General features: G+C 36.5%; 1 protein-coding gene, 1 non-coding gene and 1 pseudogene across 14 annotated transcripts in view; 2 read left to right on the forward strand and 1 right to left on the reverse strand.

Moving 5' to 3' along the window:
- BPTF (bromodomain PHD finger transcription factor) overlaps positions 1-23,744 on the forward strand; it is a 125,878-nt gene that overhangs the window by 14,239 nt on the left and 87,895 nt on the right. For all 13 annotated transcript variants that reach the window (XM_025047155.1, XM_025047154.1, XM_025047157.1 and 10 more), the window contains exon 2: positions 16,660-17,482. In XM_025047155.1, coding sequence (XP_024902923.1) covers positions 16,660-17,482 — 823 coding nt within the window. The remainder of the gene's footprint in view (positions 1-16,659; positions 17,483-23,744) is intronic.
- On the reverse strand, positions 8,435-8,553 carry LOC112480149. The gene has a single exon (XR_003046502.1). It is a non-coding gene; the product is annotated as a 5S ribosomal RNA (ribosomal RNA).
- On the forward strand, positions 13,949-14,067 carry LOC112480172 (annotated as a pseudogene).

The following is a 23,744-nucleotide window of genomic DNA, read 5'->3' on the forward strand; positions in this document are numbered from 1 at the left end:
CTCTCTCTCCGTGCCTGGCTCCATCTCTAGTATGCAGTAGTCAGCAAAGGTAATTGTTGAACTGAGTGTCAAAGAAAGTCTCCAGATTCTCTTTCACCCTTAGTTCTATACTGTCCCCTATGGCAGCCAATAGCCACATGTGGCTATTTATATTTAAATAAGTAAGGTTCAAACTTTAGTTCTTCAGTGGCACCAGTTACATTTCAAGTGCCCAGTAGCCACCTGTGGCTGGTGGCTCCTGTATTGCACCACACAGATGTAGAACATTTGGGTCATTTCATATCACAGAAAGTTCTCTTGGTCTGACTGTGCAGTTGCGTAGGTCTCCTCCGCTAGCATTTCTTTTCTTCTAGCCTTTCATTAGCCCCAAATCCTATGCAGCCTGGGGAGTGCCAGCAATTTGTGGGCCTCCTGGTTGAGACTATCGGCCCAGGGTGGTTTATGTACATGATGGCATGAATTTCTGCAATAAGACTTGAGATCATCTTTGAGATGACTAACTGCCTCAGTTTTTGTTCTTGATGGTAGAGGGAAGAGATAGTCAACATTCAGTGTTAGACAGTCTGCCACAGTCCTGATAAAATTAAGTCAGGAGTCATAGATGTGAGACAGAAAGGAAGGAAGGGTTAAAATTCAGAGATTTTGGTTGAGAAATTTAATATGATAACTCAATTCCTGTGCTGTAAAAGTTTGAAAGTTGGTATGTGAACTGCATCGTGACATACTGATGTATCCCAGTGTGTCTGGGTTTAAACCTTTCTCTCAGGAGCCTCTGGCCAAATTATTTAGCTAATAGTTTTTAAGGAACATACATCAGATTTTTGAATAGAATTCTTTTGTTACTTAAGTGATGTTAAATTGCAACTATGGAACCTCTGGAGATTTGCTAAGAAAGTTAATGCTTAGACTCCTCTCCATTCATGGGTATGTTCAAAATTCACACACTTAGGAGACCGCCCGGCCAAGTGACTCATACTGAATGGCAGTGTTCAGTAGATGCAATTTCTATATTTTACTGTCATGGCTTCCTGCTTGGTTTCAGCATGTTAACATTGCCTCCTTTGAGGTCTGTCTGTTTATAGTATATTCTATTTATAGAACTTAAAAAGTATTTCAGAAATGCACATATTAATCTCTGTGGAATTTCTCTTCTTGTCCTTTTCCTTCTAAGCTAACATAGCTATATCCAGGCTTGTCTGAGGAAATAACCCATCATTTAAAATTGCTAATAAAAATTTAGCCCCTTCTGTCAGCACAGTCTTCTCTGTTCTTGTAGATATCAAAATTATTTCATGTACTTCTTGAAATCTTAGTACATGACCCTATTCTCCAACTTAATACCACTCTGCTTTCAAAGTGTTATGCAGATAATAAAATAATTACGGTTTTATTGTAATTCAAGATACATTTGAACTTTTTGGTCTGAATTGTTCGGGTAAAATGCCTCAGATTTCTGATCATTTGTAAACTTGGAAGGTAGTCTTCATCCAGATATATTATTTTTAATTGCCTAAAGACCTTGAGTTAAGACTCTTCCCTATGTTTTGGAAGAAAACTAACAAGGAGGTTGTTTGGAGGTTGTTTATGGCAGGAGTCGCAAATTCAAATGGTGACCGGATCCAAGTATGTAAGGTCAAGGCATGAAGTGCCCCTCCCCCTTTTTATTAATACAGAACTGCATTTGCTGTCAGTATTTATTTGCCTTGAAAAAGTAGCCCTGTTGAGATTTTCATCTCTTTTTGCTTTTACAGGCAGTGTGCTGTTCTAAATGTGCTAGGTCTATCTTAGGTTACTGCTTTTTTTTTTTATAGGGTAGATTCTAGGAGTGGGATTGTTGGGTTACATTTAATAGGCAGTTAAATGAATTGGCAAACATATTAGGCTGAAGCAGGTTGTACTCCCATCATTTGTTTTTAAACCTTCCTTAATCTGTGCTTATGTGGCTTTAACTTCTCCTAGAATCTACCAAAGTTTACTCAGACCTTTAGTAGGTGTTCTGGGATACAGATTAGGCCCAGAGTCCTTTCCTCATTTTATTGGTAAATGTACTTGCTTGTTATATGAGAGTCTGAGTTTTAGTTCTCAAACTGGAGGTGGGGAGAAGAGAAGAATGGCGGCAATGGCAGATGTCTGTTTTGAGAATTTTCTGGCTAAGTGAGAATAGAATTCTTTATTGCTTCTTAGCTTGAGTTTGACCTTAGAGAAGTCATTCCTCTGTGGGTCTCAGTTTACTCATCTTAAGAGTGTAGGCCGGATGAGGTGGGCAGGAGATTGGCAGACTTTCTCTTGAAGGGAAAAATAGTAAATATTTTAGGTTTTGGAGGCCAGGTTGTTTCTGTTGCAACTACTCAACTCTGCCACTGCAGCATGAAAGCAGCTGTAGACAATAATAAACAAATGAGCATGGCTGTGTTCCAATAAAACTTTATTTAGAAAAACAGGCTGTGGCTGGCCACAGTTTGCCAACCCCCTTTTGAGCTCTTGCCATTCTGAAAGTCTTATAAGAACTTTAAATTTTATTTTTGTTTTTCCTTTTCGTCAAGAAAGAAATACAGAAAATTTAGAAAACTGAGAAGAAAGCATTGATATTTTGGTTACTCTCCTTTGGTGACCATCTTTGTGTGAGTGTAGATGTGTGCATATAAGTGAGTACTCACATGTGTAGAAACATTTTTTTTATAATTGGGTAAGGCATAATTGGTTTTGTAAATCTTTTATACTGTGAACTCTTACTATATCTTTAAATATCTTGTCTACAAAAATATCTGCTCTCATGGAGCTTCTAGTGGAGAGTTCTGGTTTTTAAAAGTTAATTTCGTATTTAACACCTATTCTTTTTCCTAATTGTTTCTGATAGCTTATTTGTTGATTGAGTTGGATTTTCTAGGAATAAAATTGTATCATCTGCACATACCTGCCACCTCCAAAACAATATTAAGTATTAGTTTTAATGATAGGCATCTTAGTTTGCTTTACAAATTTAATGCAACTAATGTTAATATTTCGCTGTTAATATTTATGCTGGTGTTTGATTTGAGACCTTAAATTGTATTGAGTATATTCACCTATTTCTGTTTGTGGTTTGTGTTTTTTTTACCTCAGTTCTAGCATTTTATTAACTCGGATAAGGGATCTCCACATTGTCACACATAGTTTCTTTTTTCGTCACATGTGGCTATTGTATTTTGTCAAATGTCTTCCCAGCTCCTTTTGAGATGATCAGTTTTTCTCCTATGTTAATTAATAGAATTATATTAGATTTTATAATTTTGCCCCGTCCTTTCATTCCTGAAATGAACCTCTTGATCATGTTATTTTTTTACACATATTGCTTGATTTTTAAAAAGGTATTTTAGTTTTTTAATAGTTTATACTTGCACAGTGCATAATGTATTTGAGATCCATCTATGTTGTGTGTGTATCAGTAATCTATTTCTTTTTGTTGCTGAGTAGCAGTCCATTCCATGTGTTTACTGCAGTTCATTTATCCATTCAACAGTTGAAGGGCATTTCAGTTTCTTGTTTTTGGTAATTATAAATAAAGCTGCCATAAACATTTGCATAATGGTGTTTGTATGATCAAGTTTTCATTTCTCTTGGGTAAATACCTAGGTGTGGTGTGTCTGGATTATATGTTGATAAGAACTTGCCAAACTGTTTTTCAGAGTGGCTAACACCATTTTGCATTCTCATCAGCAAATGTGTAAGAGTTCCAGTTGCTCTACATCCTCCTTAGGTAGCACTTGATAGTCAGTTGCTTTATTTTATTATTATTTTTAAAATTTTAGCTATCCTAATAGGTTTAAAGGGGTATCTTATTGTGGTTTTAATTTGCTTATTTCTAACGACACTGAGCATATTTTCATGTGCATCTTTTCATTTCCTATTTATATATCTTTGATAAAAAGATAATGAAATGTTTATTGAAGGTGTTTTAATTGGGTTGCTTGCTTATTATTGAATAGTAAGAGTTCTTTATACATTTTGGATATAAGTGCTTTGTTGTCTGTGTGATGTGAATATGTTTTCTCCAGTCTGTAGCTTTCGTTTCATTGTCTTAACAGTGTCTTTCTAAGAGCAGAAGTTTTTACTTTTGATTGCAACCTGTTAGAACTGTGCCATTTTAGCAGGAAAACAGCAGAGACCATATAAATAAAAAAGAAGGGCTATATTCTGGTAAAACTTCATAGATATGCAATTTGAATTTCACCTAATCTTCACATCACCAAATGTTATTCTTTTGATTATTTTTTCTAACCATTTATCTTTCATGGGTCATGACCAAACTAACCCCAGGTCACAAAGATTTTTTTCGATTTCTTCTAGAAATGTTAGTTACAGGTTTCATATTTAGGTCTACAATTTACTTTGAGTTAATTTTTGTGCAAGCTATGAGATAGGAGTTGACTTTTTTTATTTTTCCTGGCATATGGATGTCCAATTAAATTAGTACTGTTTGTTGAAATAAAATTTTTTCTCCATCGTATGTCCTCTGCATCTTTGTGCAAGTCTATTTTTGGACTCTGTTCTGTTCCAGTGATCTGTGTCTGTCTGCTGCAGGTAATCAGAATTACCTGATCACTATCTTGTTTAGAGTAGCTTCTTGGTTAACTCTTAATTAAAATAAGGTAGTACGAGTTGTCTAGCTTTTTTTTTTTTTCCAAAAATTTTTTAACTATTCTAGTTCCTATGCCTTTCCATTTATATTTTGAATTAGCTTATCAGTGTCTACAAAATACCCTATTGGGATTGTGTTGAATCTCTAATTTGGGGAAAACTAACATCTTAACAATATTGAATCTTCTAGTCCGTGAGTACAGTCTGTCTCTCCATTAATTTAGGGCTTTGGTCTCTTTCATCAGTGTTTTGTCATTTTCAGCATACTGGTTCTCCATATATTGTTACCTAAGTATTTCATGATTTTGGTGCTATTATAATTGATACTTTTAAAATTTAAATTTTCAAATTTAGTGTTATAATAGAAATACAATAAATTTTGGTGTATTGATATCTATGATCTTGCTGTACCTCTCACCCGTTGTTCAAGTAGCCTTTTTTTTTTTTTAAAGATTTCTTGGGATTTTCTACATAGGTAATTATGTTGCCTGGCAAGTAGAGATGGTTTTATGTCTTATTAAGCTGGATTTTCTTCTCATTGCACTGGCTAAGACTTGTATGATACTGAATAAGAGGGGTAAGACTGGACATCCTTGTTTTGATCCTGATCTTAGGGTTAAAACATTCAGTCTTTTACCATTGAGAATGGTGTTAGCTGTAGGTTTTTTCAGTTTGAAGAAATTCCCTACATTTCTAGTTCGCTGAGAGGTTTTATCAGGAATGGATGTTTAATTTTGTCAAATGCCTTTTCTTCAGCTATTGAGATGTTCATCATATGGTTTTTCTTCTTTAGTCTTTTGATATGATGAATTATATTGAGTGATTTTTGAATGTTGAACCAGCCTGCATTCCAGGAGGTAAGCTCTACTTGGTTGTGATGTATTATCCTTTTTATATCTTGATGAATTCTCATACATGGTGTTTTTGAGGATTTTTATATCTGTGTTTACAGGACTATTGGTCTTTAGTTTCCTTGTAATGTCTCATCTGATTTCGGTATCAGAGTAATGCCTCAAAATGAGTTAGAAAGTGTTGTCTCTTTTTTTTTTTTCTGTTCTCTGCAAGAGATTGTGTAGAATTTTAATTATTCCTTCCTTAAAAGTTTGGTAGAAATATGCCAGTGAAGTCACCTGGGTTTGGAGTTCTCTTTGTTGGAAGATTTTAAACTATGAATTCAGTTTCTTTAATACATAGAAGGCTATTTCAGATATAAATTTTTTTTTTAATGGGCTTCGATTGTTCATGTCTTTAAAGGCATTGGATCCTTTCATGTGAGTCCAGTTTATCAATATACAGTTGTTCGTAATCTCTTGTCCTTTTAATATTTGTGGAGTCTATAGTAATGTCATCTCCTTCCTGATATTGAAATTTGTCTTCTTTTTTTTTGGTCAATCTGTCCAGAGGTTTATCCATTTAGTTGATCTATTAGAAGAAGCAGTTTGGGGGTTCATTGGTTTTGTGTGTGTGTGTATAGTGTTTCTCTTTTGTATCTCATTGACTTTTGCCTCTACCCTTACTGTTTCACTCCTGCTCACTTTAGGTTTAATTTGCTGTTACTTTGGTTTCTGAAAGTGACACTTATCTTAACAATCATTCACTTGTGACCTTCCTTTTCTATTCTAGGCATGTAATGCTATAAACGTCCCTCTATACATTTTATAAGCTATATCCCACAATTTTTGATTCCTATTTTCATTTTCATTCAATTCCCATTTTCTAAATCCTGTTATGACTTACTCTTTGACTTATGGATTGTTTTGAAGTGTATTGTTTAATTTTCAAACATTTGGGGGATTTCCAAGATATTTTCTCATTATTGATTTCTAATTTAAATTTATTATGGTCGTAGGGTGTTCCATAAATGTCAGGTCATATTTGTTGATAGTGGTGGTGTTAAGGTCTTCTATATCCTTGCTGCTTTTCTGTCTTGTTCTGTTGATTATAAATAGAGGAGTGTTGAAGTCTACAACTATTATAAATTTGTTGTCTTATCTCTTTGTAGTTCTGTATGTTTATGCTTTGTGTATTTTGTGGCTTTATTAGGTGCATAAACATTTATGGTTGTTATGTATGGTGGTTTTGTCTTCTTGATTATTTGGCCCCTTTATCATTATGAAATGACCTTCTTTACCCCTGGTAATAGTCTTTGCTTTTTAAAATCTGTTTGATATTGACATAACTAATTCGGCTTTTTTCTTTTTTGAGTACTGTTAGTGTGGTATAACTTTTTTCATCTTTTACTTTTTATATATATCATATTTTTTAATTTTTATTTTATTTTAATTTTTTATTATTTATTTATTTACTTACTTACTTATTTACTTATTTATTTATTTATTGGTGACATTGGTTAATGAAACCCAGTACATTTCAGGTGTACAATTTAACAGTAAGGCATATATCTATTATATTGCATGTTCGCCTCCCATAGTTAGATTTCTGTCACCACATATTTGACTCCTTTTACCCCGTCTAACTCGTCCTCTCCCCTATCTATATCATATTTTAAAGTGGTTTCTTTTTTTTTTAATCCAGTCTTCTGACAGCCTTTTAATTATCGTTTGGACTGTTTACATTTAATGTAAATGATATGGTTGAATTTAGGTTTACTATTTTAATATTTGTTTTCTGTTTATCCCCTTTTTTATTCTTTCCTTCCTCCATCCCTCCACCCTTCCTTTCCAAACCCTCCCTTTCCTCTTCCTTCCTTCCTCCCTCCCTCCCTTTCTCTCCCTCCCTTCCTTCCTCTCCCTCCCTCCCTTCCTTCCTCTCCCTCCTTTCCTCTATTTTCCTTCCTTGCTTACTTTTGGATTAATTGAATAGTTTTTATTGTCCTATTTTAATTGATTGGGTTTTTGGTTATATCTGTTTTTCGTTTGTTTTTTTTTAGTAGTTCTTGTAGGAATTGCAAAATACATACCTAATCTTAATTGCTTACAATTAGCAATTTACCCCTTTCGATAAAATGTAAAAGTATCACAACCAGTAGGTTACTTTGTCTTACTTGCCCCCTCCTCAATGTTTTAGTACAACACCCAGTATGCTTTCTCTTGGATTCATCAGTTTTTTAACATTTTTGCCATATTTGTTTTCTCTCAAAATTTTCTTTTTGCTGAACTATTTGATATTAAGTTGCAGACACCATGATACTTTACCTATAAATACTTTAGTGGACTCAAAACATTTAATTTAACATAGATATAATATTACATTTCATATTTCCCCAAATGCTTTCCTTTATTGATGTTTTTCTCCTTATTCAAGCGTTAGGCAAGGATCATGTCTTGTGGTTAGTTGACATCTCTTTCGTTCCTTTAATCTAGAGCAGTTCCATTACTTTTGGAGAAGGGAGAGGTTTTTTTGTGACAGTGACCTATTTTAAATTGTTCTGGCCAGTTGTCTTTAAAATGTCTCGCTATCTGGGTATATCTGATTGTTTTCCATAGATTTAGTTTAGATACTTTTGGCAGGAATACTTGGTTAGTGATGTTGTGTCTCCTTCAGCACATCTTATCAAAAGGCATGCCATCAATTTGTCCCGTTCTTGATAAGTTTGATCACTTGTCTGCCATATTTCTCCCTTCGAAGGTACCTTTCCTCTTTGAAACTAATATGTAATTTGTGGGGTATTGTGAGAATATCCTGTTGCCCAACAGTCTTTTACCCAGTGGTTTTATTTATTTATTTATTTGCTTGTTTGTTTATTTATTTATTTTTCTTTCAAAAAAAAATTTTTTTTTAGGCGAGGCAACCTTTGGTTGACCTCACAGATTGCAAGGCTGTTGTCATCTTAAAATCTCTTATTTTTTATTTTTTATGCCTACAGCAACTGGTCTTCCTAGGTGGTCTCCCATCCAAGTACTAACCAGGCCCGACCCTGCTTAGCTTCCAAGATCAAATGGGATTGGGCTTGTTCAGAGTGGCATGGCCGTAGGCTATCCAGTGGTTTTAGCATCCATCGATGGGCCTTGCCTGAACCAGTTAGTACATTGGTGGTTGTAAAATGGTTTATTAGTCAGCATTCGAAGACTTCTCCCTTCCTCCCTTTTGAGTATTACTGTGGACTAACGGATTCTTTTTTTTTTTATTATTAGTCATATTAGTCATTGTGAAAAACAAGGAATTTTTATGTCATAGTACGTTTTGTGCCAGATGTTTAGGAATTAAGATTCTTTGCTAATGCTACTTAAAATGTTTACTATAATAGAGGCATACTTTGGAGAAGAAACTAAAGAAGTATATATAAGAGATTTTTATTTTTTAAAGGCTGAAAGAAATTAAATGAATTCTTAAACCTCTGTTGAAGCCAAAATTCCTGAACATTTTTCTTGAATATGTGGAAAGTAACATATTTAGTAATGGTTGAACCATTGAATTTGGTGGTAATTCGATGTAAGTTAACTTCTCAGATATAAGAAACTTTTTCCTTAAAATAGTTAGAAAATGTTTCAAATATTCAGAAAAATTTTAAAAGTAAGATAATATACAATTTTACCCTCTAGCCAGATTTAATTAATACTGATACTTTCCATATTTATTCCAGCTTGTTCTCTTTTAAGGTAAAACAAATGTTACAAATGTAATTAACCTCCCCTTTTCCTTTTCCCACCTTGCCACTCAGGAGGCTTCCATTTTTCTGAAGTTGGTGTTTACTATTCCCATCCATGTTTTCATACTTGTACTATATATGTTTGTTTGTTTTAAAATTTTACATAGATGGTCTTTTGGTGTTTAACTTGCTTTTTTCACCTTTTAAAAAGTATTTATATTGATAGTCCTGGTGCATTTCTTCTTAAATACTGTACGGTTTTCCATATATTTAACCATTTCCTACTGGTGAAAAGTGTTTTTGGGGGGGTTGCTTCTTTAGAGCACCATACCACATGCTCTCTCAATTCATATGTTTACATACGTGTGTGTCTGTGTACATATGTATGAATTTCTTGATTTGATGCTTATATCTTTACCTCAGTTTTGGTGGGATTCTTATTTTAGAAATCCACAGAGAATGTATTTAGTATTTTGCAACCATTTTAAAGAGAGACAGTCCTGAATACATTTTAGCTCTGTGCTGGAAGCCCAGTGGGGTTATTTGAACTCCAGTTGTTGTACAGTACTTCCTAGACATATTTTTAGACCAAGGCTGTCCCAGTAGACAGCCCTTTTTGTGATGGTGAAAATGTTCCCTATCAGTACTGTCCAATATGGTAGCCATTAGCCACATGTAGCTATTAAGCACTTGAAATGCTGGCTCTTGTTAACATTTTTGCTTTCAGGACTAACACTTTCTATGACTGGATGGTCATTGATTTCCATCTGCTGTTTCTCCTACCTGCACAAAGGGCACTTGTTATTGCTCAGATGCCCCTTTGCTGAGAGGTTGACACAGGTGATTTTTAACAATTGGGGAGGAAGTCTAATGTAGTAAAGGAAGTCTAATGTAGTAAAGAGACAGGCGGACTTGCGCCTCAGTTGTAACTCTTGCTGACACTGGCTGTGTTCTCTCAGACAAATCATAGCCTTTCTATATGCATCTTTAGAAGGAGATTATAATAGTGCCTACTTCATGGAGTTCATCTGAAGATAAGATGAGATTATGCATTTAAATGTGCTTATTAGCATGATTCCTGGCACATAGGAAGCCCTCCATGAAAGCTTGCTGGTGTTTTTTATGTTATTACTGTTATGAAAGAATAGGGAATATAGACAAATGGAATGTACTCACTGGAAGAACACAACTATGAATAATAACCTTAAGACCAAATGGGACACTATTCCAGATCAAAGGGAGAATCCTCGTTACTTTTGACAAGTTTCATAATTTTTAAAGGGTGACTGGTAAAGGCATCAAGATGATTTAATTTTTATGCCATTTATGGTTTATGTATGTATAACAAATTATGGAATTAGATTTTATTAGATCTAGTGTATTAGCTTCTGTTGGAAACAGTCTTCCCTCATTCCCTCAGTATTTTCTCTCAGGTACCAGTTGGAAATGGGACAATATTACATTTTTCCCCTCTAGAAACACACATTATATAGGGAGTTCTGGAGTCTAGAAGTCTGAAAACAATCTAAATATTCATCTTATAATTAATACAATAAAAATTTATCGGCCAAACTGAGAAATCTACAGTGATATCTGGGTTTTAATCTTGGCATACCTTCAACCCTTGACCTCCACCTTCTGCAGATAGTTTGGCTTTTAGGTGTCATTAGTTGAGCAAATGTCTTTTAGTTACTGCAATAACTAACACCTGGTCTGTGCTCTAAAGAAGTTAACAAACGAACTGGAGGCACATGAGTAATCACCTGTAATATAAATGTGCTCATTATTAATAGAGAGCTGTACAAAGTGTCAGAGAAGCACAGTGCCAGGAGGCACAGGAGAGGACTGGAGAAGTTTCATTTGATCAGGGCCTTGGAAAAAGTCTAGGATTTCTTTCAACTTAAGCAAATTAAGGCAATATCTGTTTAAAATGTAGAGAAGGTTTTTTTTGTTGTTGTTGTTAATTAAAACAAATACAGATCATGCCCACAGTGCGTATTTTAAAAACTCAAGCATGTAGAAAAGGACCCTAAGCGACACTTGGTGAGTACTGTTGACCAGTTCTTCCAAAGAGTTCAGAGAATTAGAGCATACCTGTATACTTTATTAAGTGTAACTTCTTTCTGTTATAGAGTATGAAAGAATGGAAAGTTTTGCCACAGCAACTGCCAGGTTATTTAAATAAAGTGTCTACACATAGTAACATAATTCTTCTGCTAACGTAATAACCTGTCAGATGGGACAGAATCTTTGTTACTCAGTCAAGAAATTCTCTCCTTTAACCTAGACTATGCTAGAAATTCATTGACAAATTCTTGCTCTTTGCCCCCCCCCCCACCCCCGAATTCATGCAGACCACTTTTCGTTCTTGGCATTTTCTTTTTGTAGGCTTATTAATGTCTTTGATTAGGCTTCAGCTTCCTTTCACATCAGTTCTATTCTAATCATTCCTCCTGAGGAGTTTCCATAAAAGTTCTGCTCTCTGCTTGGTTGGGGGGAATATCCAGTTTCTCTAAAGCAGTAGTTTCAAACTTGGCTGCACATCAGAATTATCAGGGGAGCAGGATAAGAATGCAGAGCACTGAGCTTCACCTGGGGTTCCATAAACTTGGATTGCATTTTGACACTACCTTCAATAGCTTACCATGAGATTTTGCTGCACCTCCAGTTTTAGGATGGACTCTTTGAAGACAGCTTCTTAAACTTTATTGAGCATATGAATCACTCAAATATTTTGAGAAACTGGGGATTCTAATTTAGTAGGCCTAGGGTGGGCCCTGAGATTCTCAATTTCTCTCAGGCATCATAGGTAATGCCCACCACATTTTGAGTAGTAAAGTTCGAAGGTAACTTCTGAAATTAGTGAATTTTTTCTGATGTTATTAATTTTTACTCATCCAGATCTCAGAGGGATAACCTTTCTAATTTCTAGGACAGTGGTTCTCAAAGTGTGGGCCTTAAACCAGCACAGTTAGCATCACCTAGGAATTGTTAGAAGTGTAAATCCTGGGATTCTTTCCTAAACCTATTGAATCAGAAGCGGTTTTAATTGGAATCAGCCCTCAAGGTGATTCTGATATACAAAGTTTGAGGACCACTGTTCTAGGACTTCTCACTAGAGTTTTCTATTTACTTACATAGTGAGGTGTAAAAACACATAACATCTCCAAATAATGTAAATACATCATTTTCTTGTGTAATTGTATGGCTAGCACTTCAAAATGACTATTTCTTTCAGTAAATCCACCTTACTATGTACCAACCACTATTCACAGCAAAAAACAACGTAGAACTTCCTGTTCTTAAAGAGATTACGTTCTATTGGTGATGTTAACTACTAGTTCATTAAGCAGTAGATAAACTGTTTTGCATGGTTTTGAATTTTTTATCCTTGTTTAGCAATTCTTTGTTTCGTGGTGTTTTTGTTTGTAAGATTGATCCATGCTTACATAGGTAGCCCTAAATTACTCAAGTTTGGTCTTTAGACCAATTCTATCAAATTAAAGTTTCACAATTTAACCATTTCCTTGTTGATGCACATTATGATTGTTTCCAGCTTAACTCTTCGCTTTTATAAACAATATCGAATGTTCTGTATATACATAAGGAAAGCTTCTCTAGAGAAATGCTTTTCAAATTGTGGGCTGCATGTTTAAAAGTTGAAAGAGAATAGAATAGAAGGTATTAGAATAGGATAGAAGAGAAGATATTAATATAAGGCATATAGTAAGAGTATTGTTTTGTCGAGTTTTTGTTTTGGGATGTGTGTATATTGGGTTGAAATGTAAATGTTTTTCTTGTAGGTCATGGATAAAAAGTTGGCAGACTGCTCTCTCAGGGTTAATATAACCTATAAACACAATAACCTGTTACTGAATTGCTCTACAAAGTGGTGGTACCAGTTTACACTTCCCATGGCGGTATACTGGTGTTTCTATTCTACATTCTTCCCAAAAGTTTGTTTGGTTAGACTTTTAAATTTTTGTTCATGAGTATGAAACTGTATCTCATTGTGGTTTTACTTTGTCTTTCTCTGATAATTAGTGAGATTTTAAATACAGAAAAATAAATATAATTTATCTGCTAGATATTAGATCAGTGTTGAAAATGGTAATGAGCATAATCCTCAGTGGCATGTTATAAATACATTTCCATGAATGTTTGAAGTGAGTTGACTCGCTGATACTAATGATTGACAGTTGAGAGGCTTAAGTGGTTTAATTTTGTGTTTTCTCTTTATGCACTATAATCTATACTCAATTCTGTAAACCTCAATCTTTGAATTTGGCATAATGACCTTATATTCGTGTTCATACAGGACCATCAGTAGCCATTAGCATCATTTTATCAACCTGAATAATGCTTCAAGAAGGAACTAATTAGTATTTAATGTTAACTTTCAAAAGTGCTCACATTATTCATTTATAGTCATAGCTCAGATAGAAGCTTTTTTGTAGTTTCCAGCTAGATAATATACAATATAGAATCTATAGACCTTTTTTGCTTTTTTTTCTCTTTAGCTCTGAAACCAACAGAAAACTAACAGACTTTAGCTTGATAGAAAGCTTAATGAAATGTTAAAAAATGAGAATAATACAGTGATTACCCCAAATTTTTCCAAATATATGAAAGCTCATAGTTTAAAATTAGATATTAAATTAGGCAATATTAGTGCTACTGCCTTACAGATAGATTACTGTTGTTTTTTTTTTAACATTAACTGTTCTCAATGGTAGTCCTTAAATGGTAATTTACTGTGTTTCTCATAAAGAGCCTACTGTAGTCTATGGCCATGCCACCCTGAACACGTCCGATCCTGTCTGATCTCGGAAGCTAAGCAGGATTGGGCCTGGTTAGTGCTTGGATGGGAGACCACCTAGGAAGACCGGGTGCTATAGGCATTAAAAAATAACAAAAACAAAAAAACTACTGTATGCAGTGTCAGATACTGTTTTAATCAGTACTCTTTTATTTGCAAGTGACAGAAAACCAACATGTTTACTTAAGCAAAAGGAAATGGTTTTTCAGTTCATGCGACTGGGAAATTCAAAGGACATGTTTCACCCCAGGACTCAAGAGTGATCAGTATTTATTTCTCACTTCTGCTCTGTCATCCTTATTCCCTTTATGAGAGAGGTAAAGGTTAGTTAGTCACCTTCACAGGAAGAAAGAGCTTCATAGTGCTTCCCACTTAGCACCTGAATACAAAATCTCAGGCAAAGACTGGCTGGTCTGACCTGGACCATGTCTCCACTCCAGTGATCAGGAGATGGAATACTGTGATTGGGGGCCCCATCAGCAGGGCAATTCTCTAAAGAGGAGAATGATGCTGGGCAAATGCTTATTACAATAAAAGAAATAGGCCAGATTTTTCTTTGGCTTAAGAGTTGGGTGTTTAGCTGGGGAGATGAAGTAGATGCTATGAAAATGTAAGTTATAAGGTAACATAAGGTTCAAAGAAGACTACAAGAGTTCAGAAGAACCTGGGGTAGGCGAATGGTTAGGATCAATTTTCGAAGGAGGTGGTACCAGCGTTAAATCTCAAGGCCGTGGTGTTATTTTCCATACCAGGTGATTTCTTTCTCCATAAGGTCACTGATATCTATTGTTGGTGTTCTCACAGCCATACTCTGAATCCAGGTCTTTATCTTCTGGGTCATTACAGAAGATGCCCTGCCTCTGGTCTCTTTACTCTTAAATAGTCATTTTGTACACTAAAGCCAGAGAAGTCTTTCTAGGCATTCTTCTACTCATGTCCCTGCCCTGTTCAGAAAACCTGTGCCAACCCTAATTACTGCCAGAATAAAGTACTCTACAAACTCCTAAACCTAACATTTAAGGACCTCTGCATTTTGATCCTAGAAGCTCTTTTCTCCAGCCTTGCCTTCTGTAAAAAATAATCCTTTAGTTGAATTATCTTTTGCAGCATTTTGCATAAAGTGCTAAGAGGAACACAGGGACTGTTTCTATAAGCAGTTTTGTGTCATTTGCCGACTTGTGTTTCTTCTACTCTCTTGATTTGAGAGTATTCCTCTAGATTCAGTCTTTTCTGCTTTCTCTCATTTATACTTATGCAGATGAGTCCTGTAATTTCCAGAAGACAGTGGAATGGACTGGATTACCCATCATGATGCTTACAAGTATGGTGATTTGGTGATTTAATTGAATCTGTGAAAACAGCACCTGTGTAGATGGTGTCTCTTTTGGGAAGTTTGCTGATATAGAGGAGGCTTCTTTCTCACTATATAGGCTCACCAGCAATGTCTGGCTCAGAGTGATCCCTTGGACTTTTTCTTACAGAAAGTAATGGGTATATTCTTATTTGGAAAATCTACCTTCCAGTGAATGAATAGTTGGGGTGCATTGTGTAAATTAAAAGATCTTGACATTTTATATGTATTTTCAGCATCCTTTCTTCTCCTGGTTTTAGCATACTTTTTTCTCCATGGATCCTTTTAGTTTGCCCATGAAAGTAATGAGAGTAAGTTGGGGATGGCGAGAGGGCACAGCATTGCGGGAGGGAGGAGACAGTGAAGATGGTACCAGCAACCTAAAATCGGGCTTAATAAAACTTAATTGTACAAAAGTGAATTTAATGTTAATTGTTCTTGTTAAAATTTAAAAATATATTTCCTGTACTGAAAACGTTAGGAGAAACTTGTTTCTTTCCATAAGTTTTCTTAGTTATATAGCAGGGCTTATTATAATAGCTCATAGACTTGTTCAGAGGATTAAATAAGATACATGTGTTTGTTATAAGCTGAGCTCTCAAATGCTATATACTGATATTTATGTACATATATATGTATATTCCAGGATATCACATCTCATAAATTGGGGAGCAGTTAAACTTGCTTAACTGACTGCTAAAAACTGTACTGTGGTCCGCTTCCTAGGTGAGGTTCCCACCCCTTTTTTTCTTCCCAGTATTAGAATAGTACTTCTCTCTTCCTTCCTTCCTGTCTCACCCCTAACCTTGTGTTTCGCAGTGGAACTCACCGTTTGGCTCTTAGGAAGTACTTATGGTAGAGGAAAAGGGTGCTACACCAGAGAACTTCCTGTTGGGTTGTTGAGAGCCATTTCTGTTTTGCAGCTGACAGTGTGAGAACTATCGTGCTTGTTATCTTACATGGAAATGTTTTTTCTTGTTTCTGTTCTTGTCAGATCTTTCACAAATGTGCTATTTTCTTTTTTTCATGGTTACCTGTAAACCAGTTAACGCCTCTAGGTAATTGAGAGCTGTTATAATCAAAAGTTTTTTATTTCTAGTTAGGAGTATAATGAGAAAGCTTTGAATTTAGAATTTTTTATAGACTTAAAAATTAGAGATAAGTCATTGCTACTTGGCATAATTTTAACTTGACAGTTATTAGAAAAATAGAAATAAGCTTTTCTAATTTTTGAGGTATATGTCCAAACAGGAAAAACTTGCAAACCTTTCGTTTGTAGAAATGATATATTGATTTGTAATTATACCATTTCTTTATTTACAGGTAGGCGGAAACCAAGAGTACATCGGCCTCGTTCTCCAATATTGGAAGAAAAAGACATCCCGCCCCTTGAATTTCCCAAGTCCTCTGAGGATTTAATGGTGCCCAATGAGCATATAATGAATGTTATTGCCATTTATGAGGTACTGCGGAACTTTGGCACTGTTTTAAGGTTATCTCCTTTTCGCTTTGAAGACTTTTGTGCAGCGCTGGTGAGTCAGGAGCAGTGCACACTTATGGCGGAGATGCACGTTGTGCTTCTGAAAGCAGTTTTGCGAGAAGAAGACACTTCCAATACTACCTTTGGACCTGCCGATCTGAAAGATAGCGTTAATTCCACGCTGTATTTCATAGATGGAATGACGTGGCCAGAGGTGCTGCGGGTGTACTGTGAGAGTGACAAGGAGTACCATCATGTTCTTCCTTACCAAGAGGCAGATGACTATCCTTATGGACCAGTAGAGAACAAAATCAAAGTTCTGCAGTTCTTAGTCGATCAGTTTCTCACCACAAATATTGCACGTGAGGAGCTGATGTCTGAAGGGGTGATCCAGTATGATGACCATTGTCGAGTTTGTCACAAACTTGGGGATTTGCTTTGCTGTGAGACGTGTTCCGCGGTATACCATTTGGAATGTGTGAAACCGCCTCTTGAGGAGGTGCCGGAGGATGAATGGCAGTGCGAAGTCTGCGTAGCACACAAGGTGCCTGGTGTGACTGACTGTGTTGCTGAGATCCAAAAAAACAAACCATACATTCGACATGAACCTATTGGATATGACAGAAGTCGGAGGAAATACTGGTTCTTAAACCGAAGACTCATAATGTAAGTAAATGTGGTCTTAATTTTTGTACGTATTTAAAATGAAGCTAGTTTTCTTCATGATTGATGTAGCAGAGCTGTGCTGCCAATGTGATCTAAACCTTTGTGATTTAATAATGAATTGTATAGTTAAACAATTTCTAACTTGAAGGAATATGTACGTTAAAACAGTTTTCAAAATTGTAAAGAAAGAACAATATACATAAAAACAAAATGTACAATATTGTATTTAATGTCTAGGATAGGCAATAGAACATTACTAGGCAGAAGCCACTGTGGGCCTTCCTGGGTTATATCCCTATGGTTCATCCTGAAGTAATCTACCCTCACTTCGCTGTTAGGGTTTTCCTGGTTTTCTTTTTAGTTTTACAATATCTGTATGTCAAATGGAGCAGCAAGAACAAACCATCTGTCTAAGGAAAGATCAGTTCTGCCATTACAGTCTCCCAGGTGAACATAAACCCAGCAGACTCATAGTCTGGCTTCTGCTTTTCTGCAGGTTTTCAAGAGGCTCTTCCAGGCAGGTCCGTGGGAAAATCAGGAGTCAGTCTGGGAAGCTGGCTTTACTCACACAAAGTGTTGGGCTGCGCGTTGGGCCATGGACTTGATTTTGGACGTCCTGTGGAAATTTGGTCAGAGGGAGTGGGCTACTTTGTATTTTCAGCTTCCAAAGTTTTCAGAGTTTTCCAGCTTTCAGAATTAGGTCAAATCAGAAAATCTGTGGTGGGATGAAATGAATGCCAGAGCAGGACATAGAGGTGAAGAGAGCAGGAACTTCATCGGTAGTGGTCGAGCAAGCCAGGTAGAGATCTTAGCTGGGCTCACCCTTGGCTTTTAAAGAGGGTGCAGAGTAAATAGAGAGGTCTTCAGAATTTTGTGCAGTGTCTTCCTGTAGTGCTGCTGTTGAGAAATTTGAATCCATTCATCGATTCTTTGTACATGACCGGTTTGGACTAGTTTGGAAGCTTATAGAATCTTCTCTTTGCCTCTAGTGTTCTGAAGTTTTAGAGTGATTTCGTGTGGATCTGTTTTAATCCATGGGGTACTGGGTGGGCACTTTCAGTCTAGTAGTTGAGTCTTTTGGTTCCGAGAACCTCTCCTCTCCTTTTCCCTGTTATGTTTCCCCCTTGAGCTATTATTTTATTGAATGTTGGACTTCCTATTTTGGTCTTCTGATTTTCTTATCTTTTCTCTCCAGTTTTCCTCTTTGTCATTTTTCCTCTTTAGGGGTGTGTGTGTGTGTGTGTGTGTGTGTGTGTGTGTGTGTATGTATGTGTGTATTGCTCTGTTTTTCTAGAAGATTTCCTTATCTTGATCTTCCAGCCTTACTATTTAATTATCGTTTTCTGCTGTCATTTTTCTTTTTATTTTTAAGAGCTCTTTTGTTTTTAGAATCTTCCTCCTTTTTAAAAAAAAAAAAATCCTGTTTTTGCTTCATCAGATGTAAAATTTTCTCTTTTCTGAGGATATTAATGATAGTTTGTTGTGTTTTTTCCTTCTGTGCATAGTCTCTGTTCTAAATTGCTTCTTCCTGCTCTTTGTTTTGGTCCGTCTCTTCCATCTTCAGATGTCTGTTAATCCTTATTTTTCTGCTCATTAATACTGTGAGATTACACCAACAATTGGAAGCTGTGAACAAGCCGGTGAGCCTTAACAATTTTGAGTTTAGCTATTGAGTGACTTTCTTAATCTGCTGGGAATCTCTGATGTCACTATCTTTGGTCCTTCCTCTTGAGCTGGTCAGATGGCCCACAGAGGCCTTTTCTGGTAGCCGCTCAGCGCCTCGGGTTTTGTGTACAGTAGGTATCTTTGTTCACACTGGAGCTGTGTGTATCCTGGTGCAGAGAACTCAGTTTTACGTCACCTTTAATGGTTTGAAGAGAGTACATGGTCTAGGGACCTGCTCCTTAAACAGCTTTCAAGCAGTTCTGTGCTGTGAGTATGTCCTTCTCCCCACTCCCCAATTTTGGGTGCCTTTTGAGGGATGTGATTGTCAGCACTCGGCTTCACCCTTTGGTTTGGGATTGGGCTTTCCTGGCTCTCTCAAGGCAGTTAACACTCATCTGTCTGCTTTTCTGCTTCCAAAATTTTTTTGTTGTCTCTCTTATTTCCTCTATCTTTGTGAGTTTGTATCTTTTAAAATATTTCTTTAGCAGTTTTAAGTGAGTTTTAGGGGGGAGCAAAATGAGATTTGTGGATTCAGTCTGTTACCTTAATCCGGAAACTGATATGAGAAACAGTAGATCAAGTTTTATATACAGTTGGTTTGGATCAGTTATTGAAAAAAATTTGTGTAATTTTTTTCCTTGCCCTTCACCTCCCAAATATTTGGTCATGGTGTTTATTGTGTCCTTTAAAAACAATTTTTTTTTTTTGACATCTCGCTATGGAGATGGTAGCATGAAAATTTTTGTTTGAAGGTCATTACAAATGATGAGGTAACTGTAACCATATTCTGAAATTTAGTGCTGTATTCGTTTAAGTGAAAAGTCAGTGACACCGCCTATCAAGGAACCTGGTGCTTGTAATCTCTGTAGACAGTCAGCAGTTAACAGGCCATGTTCCCTGAGTCTCAAATGCCCTCCCCAAAGGGCTCAGAATCTTCAGAATTATTCCATGCTTCTATTCTCCCATTCCTATGCTTCCCTTCCCTAGCGTGCCTCTCCTCACCCTTTTGGTTGGTTGTTCATTCTCACTTCCTCTCACTTCCTTGCCTGTGCTGCCCTTTCGAGCCAGAGAGAGGCCTGAGGTGCTTTGTCCACATATATGTCCACATATAGATAGGCCTTGACATCTGTATATAAGGCTTATTACACAGTAATCAGTGGTGGAGGCCTTGGTTTTAGGGTTTTAGACCAAGATGGAACTAGTTGGTGATGGGCTAGTATAACAATAGCCAACAGCAGTGGTTACTGAGCACTTACTTAATATATACTGTAATGTAGTTTCCAAGCCATCTCTTGAGAAGTCTGCAACTTGCTTTATTTTAGCTGTTAAAATCAATGCTTATAACTGGGGGAGAAAGATAGTATAATGATTTTTGCTATACCTGGGCTGAGTATTTCTGAGATCTTTAAAAATTTGGGACAACGGCATTTTTAGAAAATATAAAATAAGTTACGTGGCGTTCCAAAACAAGTTTGTTTCCTGATAAATCAATAACGGCATATAAAACGTTACTCAGGCAAGCGGGAAAGAAGATCCTCTGAATGTAGTTCAAAAAGTTCAAACCTTTGCAATTACATGAATCAAAGTTACCTTTGAAGCACCTGTGGATGGATTTGTGCTACATTATTGATGAAATGAAATAATCTTTTCTAAATTGAACAATAAAGTTCTTTAAGTTATATGTTAGGCAACGAAACTATTTGCTTTAAAAGATTTAATCATAGTCCCTCAAATTGCTTTTCTCAATACATGATAAAACGCACAAAATTTAATGAAGATTTCAGACAAGGATGTCTTTTTTCATGCTTCGATATTTTGATTATTTTCTTTGTAAAGTCAAATATGAAACTTTAAATATCATTGTTAGTGATAATTAAGTGTTCCTTGTCAATAATTTGAGTAAGTCTGAAAGATTTTACATGTTTGTAAAGTTAGATGAAAACAATTCCAGTTTAAGTGCCCCCTTGTGGTAGATTATACGTGTATTGTGGTGAACAAACGTTTTGAAGCTACATAAACTGCCCCGTTTGCAGGATGCAGAGATTTGGTATATACACTCCCTGGAAGCTCAGCAGCTTAAAATGGTAAAATTATGACCAAGCGGGACATGCCTAAAACAAAATCTAGGGCAATGAATAATTTTTAATTGTATTGCTAGTAGTTTGTAGAAATTAAGTTTTTCCATTATTGCCTTTATTTGTTTAATACTCATTAAAATTTTTTTGTATGGGTTAGTGAAGCATGTAATATTCTTTATAGTCTACCTGAGTAACCAAGATATTGGGTAAACAATTTAGAGATCGGTTTTAATCCAATATATAAGAGGGCCAATCTCTCTTAAATATTGCTTTCATCCTGTCATATCATTTGCTCTGAAATTGAGACTCTTAGTAAAATGGGAATCGCCAAATCAGATTAGCACCTTTTCTTGTCACTCTCCGTTCTGAATAAAATTACCTTGAGCACAACATTTTAAAACTCTGAATTTTTTCATTTTTCAGGAGAACTAAATTACACTTTTTAATTTATACAGCTTTCTACCCACTCTGGCTATAAGCCACCTATTTACTTGCTGGCTTAGTTGCCACCAAACATGTCTATAACCATTCTGCTCATGTCCACGTCTGTATATCCAGCATCCTCCTGGACATTTCCATATAGCAGGCATGTCAGACACAACATGCCTAAAATGAACTCATCACTTCCCTGCCATTACCCTTCATCCAGTGTTCCCATCTTAGTAAATGGGATCACCATCCTACCAGCTGCGCAAGCTAGAAACCTGAGAATAGTCTTTTGTCCTGTATTGTTTGTTATGCCTTTTAATTACCTCTTAAATATTGAATCAGTTTCTCTCCATTCTCACTGTCCCTAGCATAATACAAGCCAGCATCATCTTGATTAGACTAGTTTAGTGTCTATATAACACTCCCATTCCCCAATTCTTTTCTCTGCTCCTTAGATTTTTAAAACAGCAGTTCTGATCAGGTTTCCTTTCCCCCCCAAGTTGAAAAACTCAATTTTTTCCATTTGCTCTTAACGGAAAAGTCACAGGTCCCTAACTTCGTGCATTTAATTCCCTTGCTTTTCACCACCCAAAACTAAATAAAAAGCGAACCAAAACACCCAAAAACCTTTTGGCTAGCTTATCCTTCAAATTGGCCTGCTTATTGCCCTTTCCTAGGGTTTTCTTTCTCTGAGCCTCCCTCCCTCTTTCACCCTGAAGCACTTCTACTTTTTTTCAACATACCAATCCCATTTGTAATTATTTGTCTTGAGGTAGATATCATTCTTCATAAGATGAAGAAAAAAATAGCACTCTTTACATTGCACCCACGAAGTGCTGGCAGTGTTCTAAGCACTTTACATGTTTTAACTCAGTCCTTCCAACAACATTTTGATATAAGTATTGTCACTCATTTTTCAGGCAGGGAGAAGTTGAGGCATAGAGAGGTCAAGTAATTTTTTCCATATCACACAGCTAGTTAAGCGATGGAACCAGGATTGAGTTCCAGGCATTCTGGATCCAGAATGTGTGCCCCTAACTCACTCGGGTTGCCTGACCTAGCTGCTATCTCTGATGCTGAATCCCTAGCTGCATTAGTTTCCTGTGGCTGCTGTAACAAAGTACCGCAAACTCGGTGGCAGGAATCTATTCTCTCATAGTTCTGGAGACTGGAAGTCTAAAATCAAGGTGTCAGTGGAGCCATCCTCCTTTGGAAGGCTCTGGGGACGAATCCTTTCTTGCCTTTTCCAGTTTCTGGTGCCCCAGGTGTTCCTTGGCTAGTTGGCAGCATAACTTCAGTCTCTTATTTCTCTCTTCAAACAGTCTAGGCCTTTCCATCGAGTGCCTCACATTCTTCCAGCCGTTTCCCATTCCTCAGTTCCAAAGCCACTTCCACATTTTCAGATATTTTGTTACAGCAGCACTTATTTCCTGGTGCCAAAATCTGTATTCGTTTCCTAGGGCTGCCATGACAAACTACCATAAACGGAGTCATTTAAAACAACAAGATTTTATTCTCTCACTGTTCAGGCTGCCAGCAGTCTGAAAGCACAGTGTCGTGGGATTGGTTCTTTCTGGAGGCTCTCGAGACTGTTCCGTGCCTCTCTCTCAGCTTCTGGTGGTTGCTGGAAGTCTTTGACACTTCTCGGCATACAGAATATGCCTCCACTTGAATCTCTGCTTCTGTCTTCACAGCACCCTCTCTGTGTGTCTCTCTCTGTCCTCTCCTCCTCTCATAAGGAAGGCCACTAGGCGTTGGCTTCAGGGCTTGAGTTAAATCCAGAATGATTTCAGGTCAAGATCCTTAGCTAATGACATCTTCAAAGACCTTGTTTCTAAATACACATGCTAAGGTTTCAGATGGACGTGACTTTGGAGGCCTGCTCTTCAGCCCACGCAGTAGTGTTCCTTATTCTTAATTTCTGTGGGTTTGTTTAGAAATGAAACTCAAAACTTACTGTTAGTAATTAACCTCTTAGCATGCCAAAGTAGAAGCCAAATAAACTTTAAAATGTAGACATATGTATGTTTGCTCATAAGTATATTTTTCAGCAGATGTTTTTATTCCAACCTATTTTTTCCTGCCATCCT

This window comes from Pteropus alecto, unplaced genomic scaffold (assembly GCF_000325575.1).
Source record: "Pteropus alecto unplaced genomic scaffold, ASM32557v1 scaffold134, whole genome shotgun sequence".
NCBI lineage: Eukaryota > Metazoa > Chordata > Mammalia > Chiroptera > Pteropodidae > Pteropus > Pteropus alecto.